This window comes from Conger conger, chromosome 19 (genome assembly GCF_963514075.1).
Source record: "Conger conger chromosome 19, fConCon1.1, whole genome shotgun sequence".
Lineage (NCBI taxonomy): Eukaryota > Metazoa > Chordata > Actinopteri > Anguilliformes > Congridae > Conger > Conger conger.
The window spans coordinates 8,908,485-8,929,857 of NC_083778.1; the positions used below are offsets into that span (position 1 = coordinate 8,908,485).

Below are 21,373 nucleotides of genomic sequence, written 5' to 3' on the forward strand. Positions count from 1 at the left end.
AGCAGTTAATGGCGGCTGTATATCACGGCTGTGCGTTCTGCCCCTCTTTCTGCCGTCGATTTGGCTGGAAGTGGCGTTCCTTGATGGCACCTTCACTGGCAGCCTTCAGGCTCATTCGCTGGTCGCCTGGAAGAAGCTTCAAAGGCTTCTCAAGTAACTTAACCCTGTCGAGCAGGGGGGTCAAACTCCAGTCCTGCAGGGCCGCAGTGTCTGCTGGTATTTGTGGTTTCCTTTCAATCAGCAGCCGATTAAGGCCTTGAGAACAAGGTGTGTGGACTCTTTAGCCAATGAAAGACTTTGAAAGCTATCTCTCGTGCTGAAACACACCAAAAACCAGCAGACACTGCGGCCCCTCCAGGACTGGAGTTAAACCTGCAGACACTGCGGCCCTCCAGGACTGGAGTTAAACATGGAGACACTGCGGCCCTCCAGGACCGGAGTTAAACCTGCAGACACTGCGGCCCTCCAGGACTGGAGTTAAACCAGCAGACACTGCGGCCCTCCAGGACTGGAGTTAAACCAGCAGACACTGCGGCCCTCCAGGACTGGAGTTAAACCTGCAGACACTGCGGCCCTCCAGGACTGGAGTTAAACCTGCAGACACTGCGGTCCCTCCAGGACTGGAGTTAAACCTGCAGACACTGCGGTCCCTCCAGGACTGGAGTTAAACCAGCAGACACTGCGGCCCTCCAGGACTGGAGTTAAACCTGCAGACACTGCGGCCCCTCCAGGACTGGAGTTAAACCTGCAGACACTGCGGCCCTCCAGGACTGGAGTTAAACCAGCAGACACTGCGGCCCTCCAGGACTGGAGTTAAACCTGCAGACACTGCGGCCCCTCCAGGACTGGAGTTAAACCTGCAGACACTGCGGCCCTCCAGGACTGGAGTTTGACACCCCTGCTGTAGGGTGTGACATCACAATTACAGACTGTTCTTAACGGAACATTGGAATATTGGGGGGCAAGACAATGGATTGCTACTGTAGAGAGCATCAGACCTGGGTCAGATACGTAATTGCTTTGGATTCAAATACTTTTCTGTGCTCGATTGATCTTGCCTGGTGCAACCGATCCAACCACAAGGACCAGAAGGCGGGGTTTGCACTTTTTGAGAGTATTCCATAGGCTCAAATACACCAGACAAGCCCAGTAAAGTGGAGGAAAGCATTTGAATCCAAAACAGCTATTTATTTGACCCAGGTCTGGTGTATTCTGTTGTGTTTTCATCTGGAATCAACTGGATGAATTCCAACCGTGAGCCATTTGCCAAAAAACTAAGTGGGTCATATTTTTTTGGAATAATTGATGAGGGATTAAAATATTCAAATGAAAGTGGAAACATGACAGCAAGTCAATTTTGTCAAAAGTAATTTAATATGACACTGGGCCTATCCTACATGGCAGTCCCTCATGCATATTTATGAGGGAGTTTTGACACCTATTTGGGAGGTTACCTTTCTGGACTGAATGACTTAATGAACCTGTTCCTGCTGACACATTTCTTAACGCATTTGCACAAGCTCTCAAGATAATTGCTCTCAATTTGCCAAAAGATTGCCAATTGCTTTAATGGCGTCGCTTGAATGCTTGCTAGTTGCTTCAAAGAATATTCATACGCTAAGATTTTCTCTGTCTGAATGCATGCACGTGAAGTTTCTTGGTCTAGATCTTGATAACTTCAAATTCATTCTCTGTTGACTTCTCTGCCATTGCGACACATGCATCTTGACGAGCTCTACCACCATCTTTGTAGGGAGTGAGTGGGCGGGGACAGGCAGTCAGCAGGAACAGGAAGTGGGTGCTGACAGGAAGTGAGTGGGCGGAGGAAGTGGGCAATGACAGGAAGTGAGCGGTGACAGGAAATGAGCGGTAACAGAAAGTGAGCAGAGACAGGAAGTGGGCAGGGACAGGAAGTGGGTGGTGACAGGAAGTGAGCTGGGACAGGAAGTGGGTGATGACAGGAAGTGAGTGGGCACAGGAAGTGGGTGATGACAGGAAGTGAGTGGGCACAGGAAGTGGGCAATGACAGGAAGTGAGCGGTAGCAGGAAGTGAGCAGAGACAGGAAGTGGGCAGGGACAGGAAGTGGGTGATGACAGGAAGTGAGTGGGCACAGGAAGTGTGCGGCTCACCCTCATCCTGCCGTTGCGCAGGGCGGGGCCGTCCTCAGCCAGCCGGAGGATGAACAGGTCCATTTTGTACTCCCGCCCCCCGCGGATACTGAAGCCAAACCCCTTCACACTGCGCTCCAGTTCCACGGTGAAGTAGTCAAAGTCCTGCAGAGACATAGCCACAACGTCTTACCTGTAATCTGGTATTAAAATCATTCATGTAACCTGTAATCTGGTATTACATTATATTACATTATTGACAGTACAGTTGATTAGACTAAGCAGGAGACAATCCTCCCCAGGAGCAATGCAGGGTTAAGGGCCTTGCTCAAGGGCCCAACGGCTGTGCGGATCTTATTGTGGCTACACCGGGGATCGAACCACCAACCTCATGGATCCCTGTCATATACCTTAACCACTACGCTACAGGCCGCCTATTAAAATCATTAGCGTTACCTGTGGCTGTCTGTAGTGTGATTTACAAATCATTAGCATTACCTGTGGCTGTCTGTAGTGTGATATACAAATCATTAGCATTACCTGTGGCTGTCTGTAGTGTGATTTACAAATCATTAGCATTACCTGTGGCTGTCTGCAGTGTGATATTAAAATCATTAGCATTACCTGTGGCTGTCTGCAGTGTGATATTAAAATCATTAGCATTACCTGTGGCTGTCTGTAGTCTGGGATGGGGAACTGGCGGGCGTCAGGGGCGTGTCTGTAGTCGAGTAGAGGGGGGTGTCGGTAGTCCAGTGTGGGGGGCTGTCTGTAGTCTGCTACTGGCGGGTGTCTGTAATCCACCGGGGGCTGTCTGTAATCGGTGAACGGGGGCTGCCGGATGTCTGGTTTGACGTCCTGCCGAGCCTTCACCTCGGACCTGTAGATTAATGTAAATAAAAGGTTGGCAATTATATAGCGCCTTTATCCAAAGCACTGTACAATTGATGCTTCTCATTCACCCGTTCATACACAGTCACACACCATGCAAGGCGCCGACCAGCTTGTCAGGAGCATTTGGGGGTGAGGCGTCTTGCTCAGGGACACTTCGACACAGCCCGGGCGGGATCAAACCGGCAACCCTCCGACTGCCAGATGACAGCTCTTACCACCTGAGCTAACGTCCCTACACCTGTAGCTGACAGCGCTGGTTACAGGGCCGTTCTGCCTGGACACACAGGAGGCTGGACACCGGCTGCTGTGATCAAGCTCTGGACTGTGTGTGTGTGTGTATGTGATGCAACCTCTGGACTGGATGGTTAATGTGTCTGTGTGTGTGTGTGTGTGTGTGTGTGTGTGTGTGTGTGTGTGTTGGGTGTGTTGGGTGTGTGTGGGTGTGTGTGGGTGTGTGTGTGTGTGTGTGTGTGATGCAACCTCTGGACTGGATGGTTAATGTGTCTGTGTGTGTGTGTGTGTGTGTGTGTGTGTGTGTGTTGGGTGTGTTGGGTGTGTGTGGGTGTGTGTGGGTGTGTGTGTGTGTGTGTGTGTGATGCAACCTCTGGACTGGATGGTTAATGTGTCTGTGTGTGTGTGTGTGTGTGTGTGTGTGTGTGTGTGTTGGGTGTGTTGGGTGTGTGTGGGTGTGTGTGTGTGTGTGTGTGTGATGCAACCTCTGGACTGGATGGTTAATGTGTCTGTGTGTGTGTGTGTGTGTGTGTGTGTGTGTTGGGTGTGTGTGGGTGTGTGTGGGTGTGTGTGTGTGTGTGTGAGCTTGTGTGCATGTGTGTGTGTGTGCCTGTGGAGGGGGGTGTGTTGGGTGTGAGCTTGTGTGTACGTGTGTGTGTGTGCGTGCGGAGGGGGTGTGTTGGGTGTGAACTTGTGTGTTCGTGTGTATGTGTGTGTGTGTGCGTGCGGAGGGGGTGTGCTGGGTGTGAGCTTGTGTGTTCGTGTGTATGTGTGTGTGCGTGCGGAGGGGGTGTGTTGGGTGTGAGCTTGTGTGTACGTGTGCGTGTGTGTGTGCGTGTGGAGGGGGTGTGTTGGGTGTGAGCTTGTGTGTACGTGTACGTGTGTGTGTGTGTGTACGTGTACGTGTTGGGTGTGATCTTGTGTGTACGTGTACGTGTTGGGTGTGAGCTTGTGTGTACATGTACGTGTTGGGTGTGAGCTTGTGTGTACATGTACGTGTTGGGTGTGAGCTTGTGTGTACATGTACGTGTGTGTGTGTGTGTGTGCGTGTGGAGGGGGTGTGTTGGGTGTGAGCTTGTGTGTACGTGTACGTGTGTGTGTGTGTGTACGTGTTGGGTGTGATCTTGTGTGTACATGTACGTGTTGGGTGTGAGCTTGTGTGTACATGTACGTGTTGGGTGTGAGCTTGTGTGTACATGTACGTGTTGGGTGTGAGCTTGTGTGTACATGTACGTGTTGGGTGTGAGCTTGTGTGTACATGTACGTGTTGGGTGTGAGCTTGTGTGTACGTGTACGTGTTGGGTGTGATCTTGTGTGTACGTGTACGTGTTGGGTGTGAGCTTGTGTGTACATGTACGTGTTGGGTGTGAGCTTGTGTGTACATGTACGTGTTGGGTGTGAGCTTGTGTGTACATGTACGTGTGTGTGTGTGTGTGTGCGTGTGGAGGGGGTGTGTTGGGTGTGAGCTTGTGTGTACGTGTACGTGTGTGTGTGTGTGTACGTGTTGGGTGTGATCTTGTGTGTACATGTACGTGTTGGGTGTGAGCTTGTGTGTACATGTACGTGTTGGGTGTGAGCTTGTGTGTACATGTACGTGTTGGGTGTGAGCTTGTGTGTACATGTACGTGTTGGGTGTGAGCTTGTGTGTACATGTACGTGTTGGGTGTGAGCTTGTGTGTACGTGTACGTGTTGGGTGTGAGCTTGTGTGTACGTGTACGTGTTGGGTGTGAGCTTGTGTGTACGTGTACGTGTTGGGTGTGAGCTTGTGTGTACATGTACGTGTTGGGTGTGAGCTTGTGTGTACATGTACGTGTTGGGTGTGTGTGTGTGTGTGTGGTGTGTGTGCGTTGGGTGTGTGCGTGTGGGTGTGAGCTTGTGTGCATGTGTGTATGTGTGTGTGTGTGCGTGCGGAGGGGATGTGTTGGGTGTATGTGTGTGTGTGTGTGTGCGAGTGTGAGTGTGTGTGTGTGTGCGTGTGAGCTCGTGTGGGGTGCGTGACGCAACCACTGGACTGGATGGCGCGCCTGCGTGTCTCGAGTGTCTGCGCATCTCTAAAACTTTTAATCTTGAGCATTAGCGGCGGTTAGATCACGAAATAGGATCAAAAGCCAATCGCAGCCCCCGCGAAATCCCACCCCCGAACGCCATCTGCTCGGAAACGCGCTGATGCAAACGGCTGAAAGCCCGGAAGGATCTTCAAACGTCGCCGAGGGCAGGCGGGACACGGGCGACGGGTCCCCCGCGAAAGATTGAACGTCGCCGAGAAGGTACGACACGAGTAAATAACTCAAGCGCCGCTAAAGTCTGTTACGCGACGAGCGGAGGGGAAACTCGCGGGATGGCGGCGTTCCCCTCGGCTGAGTTCCGGGCCCCCTCCCCCTTCTCCGAGCGCCGGCTAATCTATGGGCGCGCGGGGAGGGCTGCTGCTATTTCGGGATTCCCTGCTTACCTCCGCTCCGATTTGTTTACTAAGCGCCAGTCGTTCGTCTGGTCGAAGTGTTTGTTTATGACTCGAGTGACAGCTGTGGACTGTCGTCGGCGGAAACGGAGGAGAGACACCGTGGTCACACTTTACAATAAGGTCCCATTAATTGGCATAACTACAAAATAATGTACTGGCTACATGCATATTTATACATTTGCAAACCATATGAACAATTAGCTAAGCATTCACAAATGCATGAACTGTTTTTTTTCTCATTCCAATATGACTCGGAATTTACGCAAGTAGTTGCTGACGTGAATGAATGACGTGCAAGTACGTTAACAAAGCTGTCCACATTAACTTCTTAGTAGTTAGTTAGTCAACTACATTTGTTAATACCAATTAATGTAACATTATTGTAAAGTGCTACTGACCACATATATCACAATACAGCCGCAGACAATATAGAGGCAGAATAATGGCTAGATACATATCCAGCCTTCCAAAACTGAACCACCAATCACCATCAGCGTCGGCTCTGTCGGTTGCGACTAACAAACTCTACGATTGGCAGAGCTCCTGAGTGTGGTGACGTCACGGCTGACGTCGGCCCCCGATTGGCCGGTACGGTACCTGCTGTCGTGGCCGTAGAGCTGGGGGGCCGGGGCGGGCGCCGGGGCCACCGGCGTCACCTGGGCGACGGGGCTCTGCTGGGTCACCGGGTTGGGCTGGGTTACGCAGCCGGGCTGGGTCACGGAGCCGGGCTGGGCGGCCGGGCCGGGCTGGGCTACAGGGCTGTGGTGCTGGGCCATGGGGCTCTGCTTCTCCGAGCTGGCCGCAGACGGGGGGCTGTTGAGCTCTGCGACGAACAGGGGCCTCCAGTCAACACAGCGCTGGGTGAAGCACTGCCCAACACAGTCGCTCGGCGGAGGGTAACACAACCGCACAGTTTACAGTGTAACAGTCACTAATTCCGGCGTCTATCACAGGGTAACAGTCGCACATCTTTACCCTTTCAGTCCCAAGACACTCAAGCCGAACTTCCGTGAAAATCCCAAGAGTACCGTACGCCACTCTCCACCTTATACCTTTTCAACAAATCAAAATGACTGCCGTACTTTTGTTTTAAGCCCCGGTTAAAACCCTAAGATATTTTCTCACCCAAAGCCAAAACCCCCTTGGGATCTGACCGGGCCCACTTCATATTGGGCTCGGGGACTGGAAGTGCGACAGTCACGAATTTCAGAGCGTGAGACAGCGTGACACGGTAGCTCAACTTGGAGCGGTGGGATGAGTCTGCGGGTTTCCAGTCCAACCAATCACTACACCCGCCGATTTCACCAATTAACACACAGCTGAGGGGAGGGAACTGATTAAGGAAGGCAGCGGGTGCAGTGATTGGTTGGAGTGAAAACCTGCGTACTCCGGGCTCTCCCTGGCACATGACTGCCCCCCCCCCCCGGGTTTAGAGTGTAGCTCAGGGCAACACAGTCACACAAGAGAGGGCAACATAGTCACACATTTTGAGAGTGTCAGACAGGGATGCACAACAGCTCAGTTCAGAGAGAGGTTATAGAGCAGCAGTCGCCAAATCTGGCTCTCGAATCCAAATCCGGCCCGGGTTTTCTTTTCTCCCAGCTGAACAGTTCGCGCTACTGATTGGCCAGGCTGTGGTCACACCTGACTCCCAGGTAAAGGGAGGGTGAACACACCTGGCTCTCAGGTAAAGGGAGGGTGAACACACCTGACTCCCAGGTAAAGGGAGGGTGAACACACCTGACTCTCAGGTAAAGGGAGGGTGAACACACCTGACTCCCAGGTAAAGGGAGGGTGAACACACCTGACTCTCAGGTAAAGGGAGGGTGGACACACCTGACTCTCAGGTAAAGGGAGGGCGAACACACCTGACTCTCAGGTAAAGGGAGGGTAGTCACACCTGACTCCCAGGTGAACACACCTGACTCCCAGGTAAAGGGAGGGCAAACACACCTGACTCCCAGGTAAAGGGAGGGTGAACACACCTGACTCCCAGGTAAAGGGAGGGTGAACACACCTGACTCCCAGGTAAAGGGAGTGTGAACACACCTGACCCAGGTAAAGGGAGGGTGTACACACCTGACTCCCAGGTAAAGGGAGGGTGAACACACCTGACTCCCAGGTAAAGGGAGGGTAAACACTCCCAGGTAAAGGGAGGGTGAACACACCTGACCCAGGTAAAGGGAGGGTGAACACACCTGACCCAGGTAAAGGGAGGGTGACAGCGGATAGCCTCACCTTCCTGCGGGATGATGCGTAGCGTGACGCTGAGCCCCGCGTCCTTGATGAGTTTGACGATGTCGGCGTGCGGCATGCTGATGATGGACTGGCTGTTCACCGCCAGGATGCGGTCGCCCACCTTCAGCTTCCCACAGCGATCGGCAGGGCTGCCCTCGATGATGCGGCCGATCTTATGGGGCACAGCTGGAGAGGAGACACGTACAGGCACACACACATATACACACACACACATATACACACAGCCACACATATACACAAACAGCCACACATACACATACATATACACACACAGCCACATATATATACAAACAGCCACACATACACATACATATACACACACACACAGCCACATACATACACACACAGGCACACACACATATATACACAAACAGCCACACACACAGCCACATATACACAAACAGCCACACATACACATACATATACACACACAGCCACATACATACACACACAGGCACACACACACATATACACACACAGCCACACATATACACAAACAGCCACACACACAGCCACATATACACAAACAGCCACACATACACATACATATACACACACAGCCACATACATACACACACAGGCACACACACACATACACATATACACAGACACACACACACACACACACACATATACACAGACACACACAGACACGCACAGGCACACACACACACACACACACACACACACACATACATACACACGCACACACACACACACACACACACACACACACATCAAAGGCACGGAGATTAAAGGCAGACCTCTGACACCGGACACTGCCTAACACGCAGACACACACACTTGCGCAAGGCAATTTGTTGCCAGAATGTGTGCTGCACTTGAACACAACGCAGTACACCATCGACAGACAGGAGAACACACACTTACAACGACACTAAAATACCACAGAACACAAGTGCTATCTCTTCCATGCCTTATATTACCATGAATGGCCGAACTAAACAATTACTGGTTCGACACTGCGGTGAAATACTAATTCACTCAGAGGCTGTATCGACTGCTCTACCCAACGCTCTCTCGAAATGGCAATTATGAAATCTCACGCCTGCTGACCTGTACAAAGATTAATTACCGCAATGACAACAAACCGTTACAGAAACAAACACGCCATTAGTTGTAAATTCAATGGGGATAATCATTTAAAGGAAAATATAAAATTAAAAAGCACACTGAAAATGGAGCCGATTAAATAGGCTGATACTAAACTGGCTGTAAAGAGCCACAGCCACTGAGACTGGCATGAACACTCACTGGAAATGAAACTGGTGTGAATACTCAGCAGAAGTGAAACTGGTATAAACACTACTAGAGATAAACTGGTGTGAACGCCATTAGAAGTCGAACTGGTGTGAACACCGCTAGAAATTAAACTGGTGTGAAAACTACTCGGAATTAAACTGATTAGAAAACTGGCGAAAACATAAATGGAACTTAAAGTGAAACGCTCATTGTTGAGGAAACCAGTGTGACACTCACTGATAGTGGAGCTGGTGTGAACACTCATTACGGACTAAACCGGAGTGACACTCCCTGATAGTGGCGCTGGTGTGAACACTCATTACGGACTAAACCGGAGTGACACTCCCTGATAGTGGCGCTGGTGTGAACACTCATTACGGACTAAACCGGAGTGACACTCACTGATAGTGGTGCTGGTGTGAACACTCATTACGGATGAAACCGGAGTGACACTCCCTGATAGTGGCGCTGGTGTGAACACTCATTACGGACTAAACCGGAGTGACACTCCCTGATAGTGGCGCTGGTGTGAACACTCATTACGGACTAAACCGGAGTGACACTCACTGATAGTGGCGCTGGTGTGAACACTCATTACGGACTAAACCGGAGTGACACTCCCTGATAGTGGCGCTGGTGTGAACACTCATTACTGACTAAACCGGAGTGACACTCACTAATAGTGGCGCTGGTGTGAACACTCATTACTGACTAAACCGGAGTGACACTCCCTGATAGTGGCGCTGGTGTGAACACTCATTACTGACTAAACCGGAGTGACACTCCCTGATAGTGGCGCTGGTGCGAACACTCATTACGGACTAAACCGGAGTGACACTCCCTGATAGTGGCGCTGGTGTGAACACTCATTACTGACTAAACCGGAGTGACACTCACTGATAGTGGCGCTGGTCTCGGGCCGGTTGAGCGAGCTGATGATGACGAAGCCGAAGCCCTCGTTCTCCTTGCGGAGGATGACCACGTCGCTGGCCTGCAGGCCGGGGGGCGGCGGGCCCTCGGGGGGGGAGGCGCCGGGGCCCGGGGCCGCGGGGCCGGCGGGGTTGGGGCAGGGGCCCAGGGTGAAGTCGCTCCGGGGGGAGCTGTGCTGCGTGGAGACGGAGCCGGGGCTCCGGCCGTTCTGCGGACACAGCTCGCCTGCGGGGGGCGACAGAGAGCCGGGGTCACGCCGGGGAGGAAGCGCAAACTAGCGGTCAGACGGCTCAAGTCTCAAGTCCCCCACCGCCGGTATTTCCAACGGGCCCGAAAACGTCAACAAGGCAGCGCTGGAAGGATGAGTAACTTCCCCAAAAACGCTCACGGAATGAGGTGTTTGGGAGCTGCAGCATTCCTTCAGATCGGGAATACCGAGGGAAAAATATATTAAGTGCAGTCTCAACCATTTTACATGGATACCATCTCCTGAACAGAACAACAAAAAATATTCATGTCATTGCAGTCACAACAGAGCACTGTCAAAAAATCACACAATAGCTACCTGCGGTACAGGGTTACGGAGATTACCTTACAAAAGTAATATATTACTCATTACCTTCAAGTTACAAATTATTGCGTTCTATGCCAAGTCATGCGCAACATTACTTTGTGTTATTTTTGCTTTACCTTCACAGAATGACCTCAAAGCAAGCACAGAGGGACAAGGCACATGAAGCTAAATGAAATCGAGAAGACTGTCACAATAATTTTGCCGCAGCCCCCACATATCAATAACAGGGGAACGTATTTGTAGCGTGCTTGATTTATACTGGTAAAATGAATGTTGTCAGACTCTGAGAAAATGGCTGTGTCTGAGGACACATTCCCTGCTGCTCTTGCAGCAGACTCACACTGAGCAGCCATTTTGTTTTCTTGCTTCATGTTAATGTGTACCCTCTCCAAATGTTTTTTTTGAAGCTAGATGTTGCATTTCTGGCCGCAGACGGTTCCTTACTGCCTGGACAGAGATGGCATTTTACAACGATGTTCTTGCCTTTTTCACTGATGAAATTACAGTAATGTACTGTGGATGTTTCCAACAAGATTGTGCGGCCATTTTCTGATTTCATAACAGGAAATGACTTTTCTTCCTGGCTCTTCCAGATTGGTTTGATAAATTAGGAGAAAACAATAAAAACTGATTCTGAAGGTCCTTACTTGATATAGTAGCTCCAATAATATTACCCTATTTCTCACAGTAACTTGTTATATTACTTAGTAACTTATTAAAGTATTTATATGTGTGGTGTGACTTACTGAAGTCATGTGTTACCCCAAAAACAGCGGTTGTCAAATAAAAGTCAATGAAAAGCCAAACAACCAAAATAATGAACTTTCAACTTTTTTTTCTCCGACATTAGATTTTCCTCACATAGGCCTTTGTGTGAGGAAAAAAACATGCATGAATCTCATACAGTGTGTAATCCAGGACGCTGGCCTGACATTTTGGATAGTTCATACCCCTGCCAAATCTGCAAAGCGGCCCGCACTTCCACCGTTTTGACCGGAGTACATCAAAACAAATTCTCGGCCGGTATTTATGCAGCGAAACACGTTTTAGCATATTTCTGTCAACTCTGCTGCCGCGGCTCGCATCGACAAGACATTTAACCTGAGCTGTGTTTGAAGCCCAAATATTCCATCTACATAAAAAGCCGGTCCACATAAAACACCCCCGTCAAAATAAAAGTTCTCCTGGGCACCGAGACCCGGGGTCTCCAAAGAGGGAATAAATATCAGCCCGAGACAGATTTACGTCTTAGCTCCGGCTGAAAAAAATCACAGCCCCCAAACGCGGTTTCCAGTAAATATTGCGCGATCGCTGGCCGGCCGAACTTTTCTTTCCGCCAGGAGAGGAGAAACAACAGTGGAAGTTGGGGAGCGGCGGTGATTGAATCACGACTTCGCACAGCCCAGGAAATAAAACACTAACCCTCTTATGGGGGCGAGCCCGTGTTTTGGGGATTGGCGGAAAAAACCTCAAGGCGTCGCAGGGGCGATGGAGCTTTAATAGAGCGAAAAATGGAATTGGTTTCCGTGGCAATTAAAGGTGGAACTCGTCCATTCCCCCCCCCCACTCTTTTCTGGAGCCCAGAGATAGACGGGCTGGTAGGAGGGGAGGAGATCAATCCCAGAATTCCCTGGCAGGTTAATACCTCTCTGCTCTGAGTCTGGTGAAAACAGTGAGGCTTTGGGGCGATAAGCCCGCCTGCTCTTTGGGGAATTAACTGATATTTTTGAACTGACCCTCAGCCCGGTAGCCGGGCTGGGGCAGCGGAGGCGATTTCGAAAGTCGGCCGTGACGTCCGGGGAGGGATACGGTTTTTTTTGGGGGTGCGTTAGATGTGTCGCACGTCACTGGCGCAATTGAGCCGACTGGAACAGAAGGCGAGGTTTGCACTTTTTGACACCGTTTCATTGGTTCCAATTCACCAGACAAGCTCAGCAAAGTGTAGCAAAGTATTTGAATCCAAAACCGTTACCGAACGGTCTTTGACCCGGGTCGGAAAAAGATGCATTGCTACAATGTCGTTCACCGCCAAAACTCAAAAGGATGAACTGCGACTTTATAAAACCTCGCAACGCTACAACGTTTTGTTCTCGCTGGCACTGCAACCTCGACCGTTTTTTGGGGGGGGGGTTTCCCGGGGTTCTTGTCTCCCGCCCAAGAGTGGATTTAACCCACAGCTGTTTCGAGATTTAAATCATCAAACAGCTGTGGCCGGCTTCCAATATGGCGCTGAACCAGGAAAAAGAAAGTTCACACTGAAAAGGAGTAAAATAAATTTGCATTACCTTCTTCATCACAATAACCATTTGTTTAATGAAATAAATGCGAAAAATGCGTATTTGGTAAAATGCCATGTTTTTTTATCAAGCAAGTATTTTGGTTTAAGAGCCAAATGTCACAGCACTCGATGGGCATGTTTAAAAGCCTTGACTTCTTTGGCAAAAAACATCTTAACAACACCTCTTACACTTGACAAAATAACAGCCGGCTAAATAATGGGAAAATCAAGGTTCAGAAAGAAAAAGCCCTCCACAGCATTTTGTTCCAACCACCTGGATTTGCTACAGTATGTAACACCATTCTTCAGCTTTACTTTCTGAATTTCCACTTCTGACAAATGCATATTCTACTTCTGCTTTGCAGTATATGTTTTGGAAAAACACACTGCTGGCGACCAGGTAGACCACTCTGGTCTGCCAGCTCTGGTCGCCTTACGGTTCCCTCACTACGAGCACCTGGCGGTCGAGCTGCACGCTCACGCCTGTTTTCCGTTCTGGTTCCTCAGTGGTGGAATGACTTGCCTACCACTGTCAGGACAGCAGAATCCCTCCCCCTATTTCGACGCAGACTAAAAACAACCTTAGTCCTACCTCTTGACCCCCCTCCCCCCCCTATGAACCTTTGCACTTGTAAATCGCTTTGGATTAAAAGCGTCTGCCAAATGATTAAAATGTTAAATGTGAACATATATCTAACTATACACTCAGTGACCACTGCATTAGGTACACCGGTCGTCCTTCATGCAAATACCTAATCAGCCAATCATGTGGCTGCAACTCAATGCATGAAAGCATGTAGACAAGGTCAAGAAGTTTGGTTGTTTTTTAGACCCAAAAATGAGAACGGGGAAGAAATGTGCCCTAAGTGACTTTGAATGTGGAACGATTGTTGGTGCCAGACAGGGTGGTCTCAGAAGCTGTTACTCTCCTGGGATTTTCACACACAAAGGTCTCTAGACTTTACAGAGTTGCAACATCCAACGAGCAGCAGTTCTGTCGGGGAAAAAACCTTGTTAATGAGAGAGGTCAGAGGAGAATGGCCAGACTGGTTCAAACTGACAGGAAGGTGACAGTAACTCAAATAAGCACACATTACAACAGTGGTGCGCAAAAGAGCATCTCTGAGCACACAACACGTTGAACCTTGGAGTGGATATGCAACAGCAGAAAGTCTGGGCAGCCTGTAGTGTAGCGGTTAGGTACATGACTGGGACACGCCAGGTCGGTGGTTCCCCCCAGTCTTCAAAGCCACAATAGGATCCGCACAGCCGTTGGGCCCTCGAGCAAGGCCCTTAACCCTGCATTGCTCCAGGGGAGGATTGTCTCCCGCTTAGTCTAATCAACTGTACGTCGCTCTGGATAAGAGCGTCTGGCAAATGCCAATAACGTAATGTAATGTAACAATATATCCCAGTCATTCATTATCATTCAAGTGCACCTATAGCGGTACATTTCATCTCGATTAGGGCAGACGGATTTCGGCGAGCTTTGGCCCAGCGGACGTGTGTGACCTCCTCACCTGAAGGGGGCGCCCTCCTCCTCACGGTCATGCTGACCTGGCCGCTGCGGGCGGCCGCGTGCATGAGGTCGATGACGCAGCGGTGCGTCTTCCCCGCCACCGCCACCCCGTCCACCGACACCAGCTCGTCCCCCGGCCTGAGACGCCCGTCCCGGTCCGCCGGGCTCTTCTCGATGATCGCCCCGATCAGGATCTGCTCGCCGGGGGAGAGAGCGCCGTTAGCACGCCGGGGTCCGGGGAGAGTCAGCCGCTCTTCACCAAGACTGTTTCACGTGGACTGACAACGGGGATGTGTGGTGGATTAGCGTTAGCGTTAGCGTTAACGTTAGCATCGGATTAGCGGCTAAGGGAGTCTGACGGGTTAGGACACCGTTAACTCAACTCCGGGTGTCCGCACGCTTCACCGCCTGATTTCACTCATTATTTTACCCGCTTGGTTCACATAATAAGCTAATCGGTGGAATCAGGTGGTGTAGCACGCGGTCAAAGGTCAGAGGTCAGAGGTCGAGCGAGGGAGAGAGGGCGTCTGCTCCGGGAGCCACTCAAGTGATGAAAGATTCCTCGCTGAGAATTCCGGCTTAAACCAGCCTGAACTGGTCAAATCTTGTTTAAACGCCGCTGACCAGCTAGTCCACCAGTTTGACAACCAGTTTACTGTAACAGATTAACCAGCTTAGACCAGCTCTGTCCAGCTAGAGAGCAGCTTAGACCAGCCACAGGCCAGCTAGTGTCGAAAAAACAAATTTTAAACCAGATTAGATTCCCAGTTGATCTTTGCTGGAGTTAAAAAATATATATTTTTTGAATGAACATTTTTACATTTCGGAAACAAATTTTATGTTAATATGTGATGACCTTTTGAGCAAACAAAGTCCTCCCTTTTTATCTTAAGGCTTGGCCGGGGCTTCTGTGCGTGAACTAGACTTGATGTTCGTGGTTTTGGAGAGCTGCTACTCCTGAGAATTGCACTTGATCTGACCTGGGTGTTGTTGTTCCAGTGACCCTGGACACGCTACTCATCGTACATCGCTTTGGATAAAAGCCTCTGCCAAAGAAAATGTTATGCAATGCGATGTAATGCCAAGTAAATACCCTCAAAGGGCAATCGTTGTTCTATCCATCTGTCCATCCGTGTGCACGCTGGGAGTTGTGGGGAGGAGAGAAACTATTCATTTGAGGTGTACAGGCTTTAAACTACACTGACCACGATCTCAGCAGGGTGCGGATAACTAACGTGTCCCACTGGGCATGCAGTACAGCTCTCACGCGGAAAAGACGACATCACCGAGCGAGAGCCACTCTCAACCAAGAGCGTGACACGAATTGAGAACAATGACCAAAGGATGTGTGGTGGATTAGCATTAGCATTAGCGTCGGATTAGCGGCTAAGGGAGTTTGACGGGTTGAGGGCAGCGCCACTCAACTCCGCGTCCTGTAGCCGTAGCACGTGCAGGTGTTTGCTCTTACCGTGTGGCACTCCGATTGATTTCACTGATTCTTTTACCTGCTCGGTTCAGATAAGAAGCCGATTGGTGAAATCAGGTGGTGTAGCACACGGTAGTGTAGCAGACACTACGCCCCGCAGGACGAGATGTTGAGTTGTGCTGCGTTAGGAGTTACTGAAACTATAGGCTATAAACCTGACTTAACACCTAGCGTAGCCAGCCGTGCCTTTGCATGACAGCATAGATCCCATGTTTTAACACTGTCCTGATGTAGGCGGCCATTTTGTTTGTAACACTTGCAGCAAACATTATGACAATGTCACAACACTTGTCATAGACTGCAGTTTGCTTACATGACTGGTTATAACACGCTACAACATGCTCACTAGAGTGTCCTTGAGGCTTCAGAGAGTACAGTCCCAGTAAAATATGAGGGATTTGGATTAGTGACTCAGTGGGTGAAGGAGGTTAGCGGGAGAAGGAAGGGGGAGAGATGTTCGACGCCCCCGTCCCATACGAGCCTTGTCACACGCCTCCAGACTCACGGGTTGGCCCGCCTCGTCCCCCCCCAAGATGCGAAACCCGAAGCCCGATTTCTGCCGCCGAAGGTGGACGTCGATGTCCTGGAACTCCAGGCCTGGTGATGGGGAGGAAGCACAGGAGGGTCAGTGAAGAACCGCCGTCCCGCCGTCAAACCCCTGCCGCGAGATCTGGCCACAGACCGGACCAGAACCAGAACCAGAACTAGAACCAGAATCAGAGCCAGAACCAGAATCTGAACCAGAATCAGAACCAGAATCAGAAAATGAACCAGAATCAGAAACAGAAAATGAACCAGAAACAGAAACAGAAACAGAGCCAGAACCAGAACCAGAACCAGAAACTGAAACATTATCAGATCCAGAACCAGAACTGGCAGAATAACCAGCTTCAGGCTGCAGAAGCTGACCAGCCTGCATATTAGGGAAGGCTCCCCAAATGTCAGTGACAGTAAGAAAAACAGGGAAACCGCTTAACACACAAAAACTCTAGGTGACACACACAGTCGGATATATCCAGCAAAAAAACAGCAGAAAACGGAACGAGGCCGCGGCATGCAGGTGTACTTGCCCGTGGGGTCCAATCGGAAGGCAGTCCTCGGCAATGCTGGTTCTGATTGGAGAGACCAGAGGAAGTGAAGTTAGCCTAGCGACGGTGACACACAAGCAAATAAGGCGCTGCGCTGCGATTGGTCGTCCATGGACACTTTGTCCGCGACGCGGCTACACAGCTAACATGACCCACTCCGCCTTGCACAGTGCTGATTTCAATATGAAAACCCAGTTCAACAGTAACACGCTTAAGAGACACCCACAAAATTCATAATAAGAGCTGAAATGGGTAGATAATATGGGGAGACGAGTCTTTTTTAAAATTATATTTTATTCCACGATGCAAGCTCACGCTTTTGTGGCAAAGGATCGACTTCCCTTCCGCACACCCTTCCGTCTGCCAGTATTTGTTTTTGCAATTTACCCCTCGTTTTTACTTGGCATCATACCTGGGTCAAATGCGTAATCGTTTTGAATTAAAATATGCTTGATTTATCTTGCCTGGTGCAACTGAGCCAACCGAGAGGACAAGAAGGCACTTTGCACTTTGCACTTTGCACTTCTTGAGAGTACTTCATAGGATCCAACACACCAGACAACCTCAGTAAAAAAAAATATATATATATATATATTTGAATCCAAAACAATCATGTATTTGACCCGGGTCTGTTTGGTGTTTCTGGCGGTCACGGCCCAGCGCTGTTAAAGAGAGGCCTCCCGAAAAGAGGGCCACAAAATGTCCGCCACAGAACCCATCACATAGTTTAGTCACGCTTTCCTGAAATTGCTGCTAAAAGGTTTGTGCTTCTCGGGTGAAAGGGATCAAAAACGGCCTCCGATCGGGAAGGCAAACAGGCGAGTGCGTCTCTGCTGGCTCCCGCGTTCTCGAAAAAACGTTCTCCCAACGTTGCTGCAATGTTACAACGTTGGCGAAACGTTCGGGAGACATTGCGAGAACCTTTCGCGTCAACCCGGGCAGGACCGGAACAGAACTGGCCCGAGGCTAAACGTGCGGCTGTCGTTTATTTCGGTCTGAATGCACATATACGACGGCTCTGTGCTTGACAACCTGCACCACACCAAAGAGTCACCCAGGAAAACTCCCTTACGAAAATAGTATATATTAAAATAAAACGTGTTACCCAGATATCGCAACACTTCACAATACATCGGCAAATTTACAAATTATTGCGGAGTAAATTATTACAAAAAACACACACTTCCTGAAACATTGCGGAGGGCAACAGCACAAGACCCTACTGGGGTTGATCTCAGGGAACAGTGCACTGGGATAGATTATTCGGGTCTAGCCATTACATTACATTACATTACAAAGCATTTAGCAGACACTCTTATCCAGAGCGACGTACAACGAAGTGCAGATCAAACACAAGTACAAGTGCAAAGAGGACCTGAGAGGACAGTACAGTTTGGTCCTAGCGTGACCATACAGATACAATTGGAACCCTTGAAGAATACATCAACCTACAAACTAGCATACCACGGTTGGCAGCTAGAATACCCCGAGCACAACAATACAATATCTAACTCTAGCTGTGAGTACAAGTGTCTGTAGAGCCGGTTGTGTAAGTAGGACCTCCGCAGGACCTCAGGAGGATCCTGGGGAGGATGCAGGATCAGCAGGAGGTCAGAACCTCTGGAAGACTTGAAGAAGACTCCTCCTGACAGAAGTGACTTGTGCAATAAATGTCTTCTTATGTAATCCTTCTCCCCCGGCAGAATCTACAGACACAGGGGGGGAAGGGCCGCCAACCTGGCAACCACGGGTTCTTAAGAATTCCATTCCAACAGGACCCACAATGAACTGGAACCCCCACCAGAATCAAAAATGCGTGGGCATCTTTTCTCAATTTTACACAACACCAAATTTACAACTGCCAGTGGACTACAATTCCTATTTCAGCATTCTAGAATATACTTTTTGTCACCCATGTCTTTTTTTATTTTTTGAAAAATTCTAAAAAGCTTTCAGACTTTGTTGATTTCAATTCCCAGTAGCGATTCTTACAGTATATCAGGATTAAAATGTTCAGCTAAGACTCAAATCACATATTTCCGATCGTACACCTTACGCGTTATATAACGTTTATCAGAGACAGTTACGTATCCTTGACAAAGGTTACAGTGTACAGTATCTGCTTGCCATTGCCAACTTTGGGTTAACAGAAATAAGAAAAAGACCAGTGTCTCCACGGTGCACACCTTGAATGCTGTCAGTGTCTGAATATTTCATAGAAACTCAATCTAATTTTAATCTGTTCCTGCTGGAAATAGAGGACATTCCATTATCCAAATACATAGAATATTCAAGCAATCCAGCTGTTGTCACACGTGCGGAACTGCACTACCCAGAATGCAACCTGCCATGTCACGCAAATATGACATCACAAAGGCTCCTTCGTGGATTCTTTTTAACGGTTTTCTTTTGTAATCCACCGACAAGGTGCCGACAAGTGCGGCATCAACCTCCATCTCCACCACGGAAAGTTGAAATCTTTTCCAGGTGCTAGTCCAAAAAAAAAAAAAAAAAAAAAAAAACATATACGTGATAAATGACCAACTGAATTCAAAACGTAAAGCCTGTATAAAGACCATAAGAGAAGGCGAATGATTGATGCTTGCGCTGCAGAATCACAAGAGGGGTCCCATCAAAACGCTCAATGCAGAGATGAGCTCACACAGTCACCAGAAATACCGACCAATGAAACCAGGGGAAGGATAATGCATTAGAGTATGTGTGTGTGTGTGTGTGTGTGTGTGTGTGTGTGCTCGTCCATGTCAATTTTTTATATGAGCCCCACGAGTGATTCTACCGGCTAAGTCTGCTTTTTATTGCGGTCTAATGTACCTTGAAAGCTTGGCAGAGCCTCGCCTCCACTCCGCCTAATGGGCTGGAGGAAGCGTTAAAAGAGCGTGAGGCCGGAGCTTTCGAGCTGGTGGCCATTTTGAATCCTCGGTGCCCGGAAGGCTGACGGTGCGCGCGCGACTGGAATTAGCACGTTAGCCCGTTAGCACGATGTCAGGTGCCCCCCCCCAGAGAAGAAATATGAGTGTGGATCTTTATTTATTTGTTTCTCTTTTATTTAACCAGGTGAGTCCAACTGAGATGGTTATCTCTTTCACAAGGGAGATACATCTCCCTACTGTGGACCCTGGTCTTCAGGGCTAATGGTGGTGTGCAGGGGGGGAGGTGGGGGGGTAGTGGTGGGGCCATTACTTACTCCTACTCTCATAGACAGCCCTGGACTTCTCATAGAGGTCATAAGGGTCGGGCATGCTCAGATCGAGGGCTTCTTGGAGGGCGTGGGCGGTGTGGGGGTAGGGGGCGCCGTGGGCCAATAGACGCCCGGTCTGGGGGCTCCCATGCAGATCCCACTGCTCCAGAACCTGCAAACACACGGGCATGTTTTTAAGTTACCGTCCCCCATTCCGGCTCTGGCCCTGCAATCTGCCTTCCAGCCACCAGAGGTCGACGTTCGCCCGCCCCCGACCTCCCTTTAACAGCCCGTGGGGCTTCTGAGCGGAGAGGAGAGGAGAGGAGAGGAGAGGAGGGTGGGCCGGTCTCTGTGTGACTCAGTCCTGGATCTCCTTCCCCCGAGGCGACACCGCTCCTTCGTCTTCTTCACCCGTTCTTCGCCAGGGCCTTCCGAAGGCGATGGAGAGGAAGGCCCTTTCCGCCGGATCCATTTTGGGTTCGGCTTCCGTCTCCGCATCTGGGCTCGAAAGGTCGCTTGGAGACCGAGGCGGAGGGCGGCGCGTGATTGGCTCGGACCGGCAGGGGGGGAGGGGCACGGCCGCTGAGATTACTCACCGTCCGCGCCTGGGATCACCTTGAGTCAGTCAGCAACCAGTCCTCAAACCTTTAAGACTCAGAGCTCTAAAACTGATCTCAAGGAAGACACATGACTAATACTCTCTTTCTGTCCCCCCTCCCTCCCTCCCTCTCTCTCTGCCTGCCTCCCTCCCCCCTCTCTCTCTCTCTCTCACCCAACCACTGTCCCTCTTTCTCTCTGTCCCTCTCTCTCTCTGTCCCCCTCCCTCTCTCTGCCTCCCTCCCTCTCTCTCTTTCTGTCCCCCCTCTCTCTCTCTGCCTGCCTCCCTCTCTCTCTCTGCCTCCCTCCCTCCCTCCCTCCCTCCCTCCCTCCCTCCCTCTCTCTCTCTCTCTCTCTCTCACTCTCTCTCTCTCTCTCTCACCCAACCAAACCACTGTCCCTCTTTCTCCCCCCCCTCTCTCTCTGCCTCCCTCCCTCTCTCTGCCTCCCCTCTCTCTCTCTCCCTCTCCCTCTCCCCCCCTTCTCT

General features: G+C 50.1%; 1 protein-coding gene across 1 annotated transcript in view; it reads right to left on the minus strand.

Annotated features, from left to right (window-relative positions):
• The window catches only part of LOC133119324 (membrane-associated guanylate kinase, WW and PDZ domain-containing protein 2-like), a 196,690-nt gene that overhangs the window by 14,093 nt on the left and 161,224 nt on the right, over positions 1-21,373 (minus strand). Inside the window, 10 exon segments of the mRNA XM_061229860.1 lie at positions 2,131-2,274; positions 2,776-2,986; positions 3,239-3,244; positions 6,291-6,516; positions 7,932-8,117; positions 10,113-10,370; positions 14,518-14,710; positions 16,508-16,599; positions 17,073-17,114; positions 20,296-20,461. Coding sequence (XP_061085844.1) covers positions 2,131-2,274; positions 2,776-2,986; positions 3,239-3,244; positions 6,291-6,516; positions 7,932-8,117; positions 10,113-10,370; positions 14,518-14,710; positions 16,508-16,599; positions 17,073-17,114; positions 20,296-20,461 — 1,524 coding nt within the window.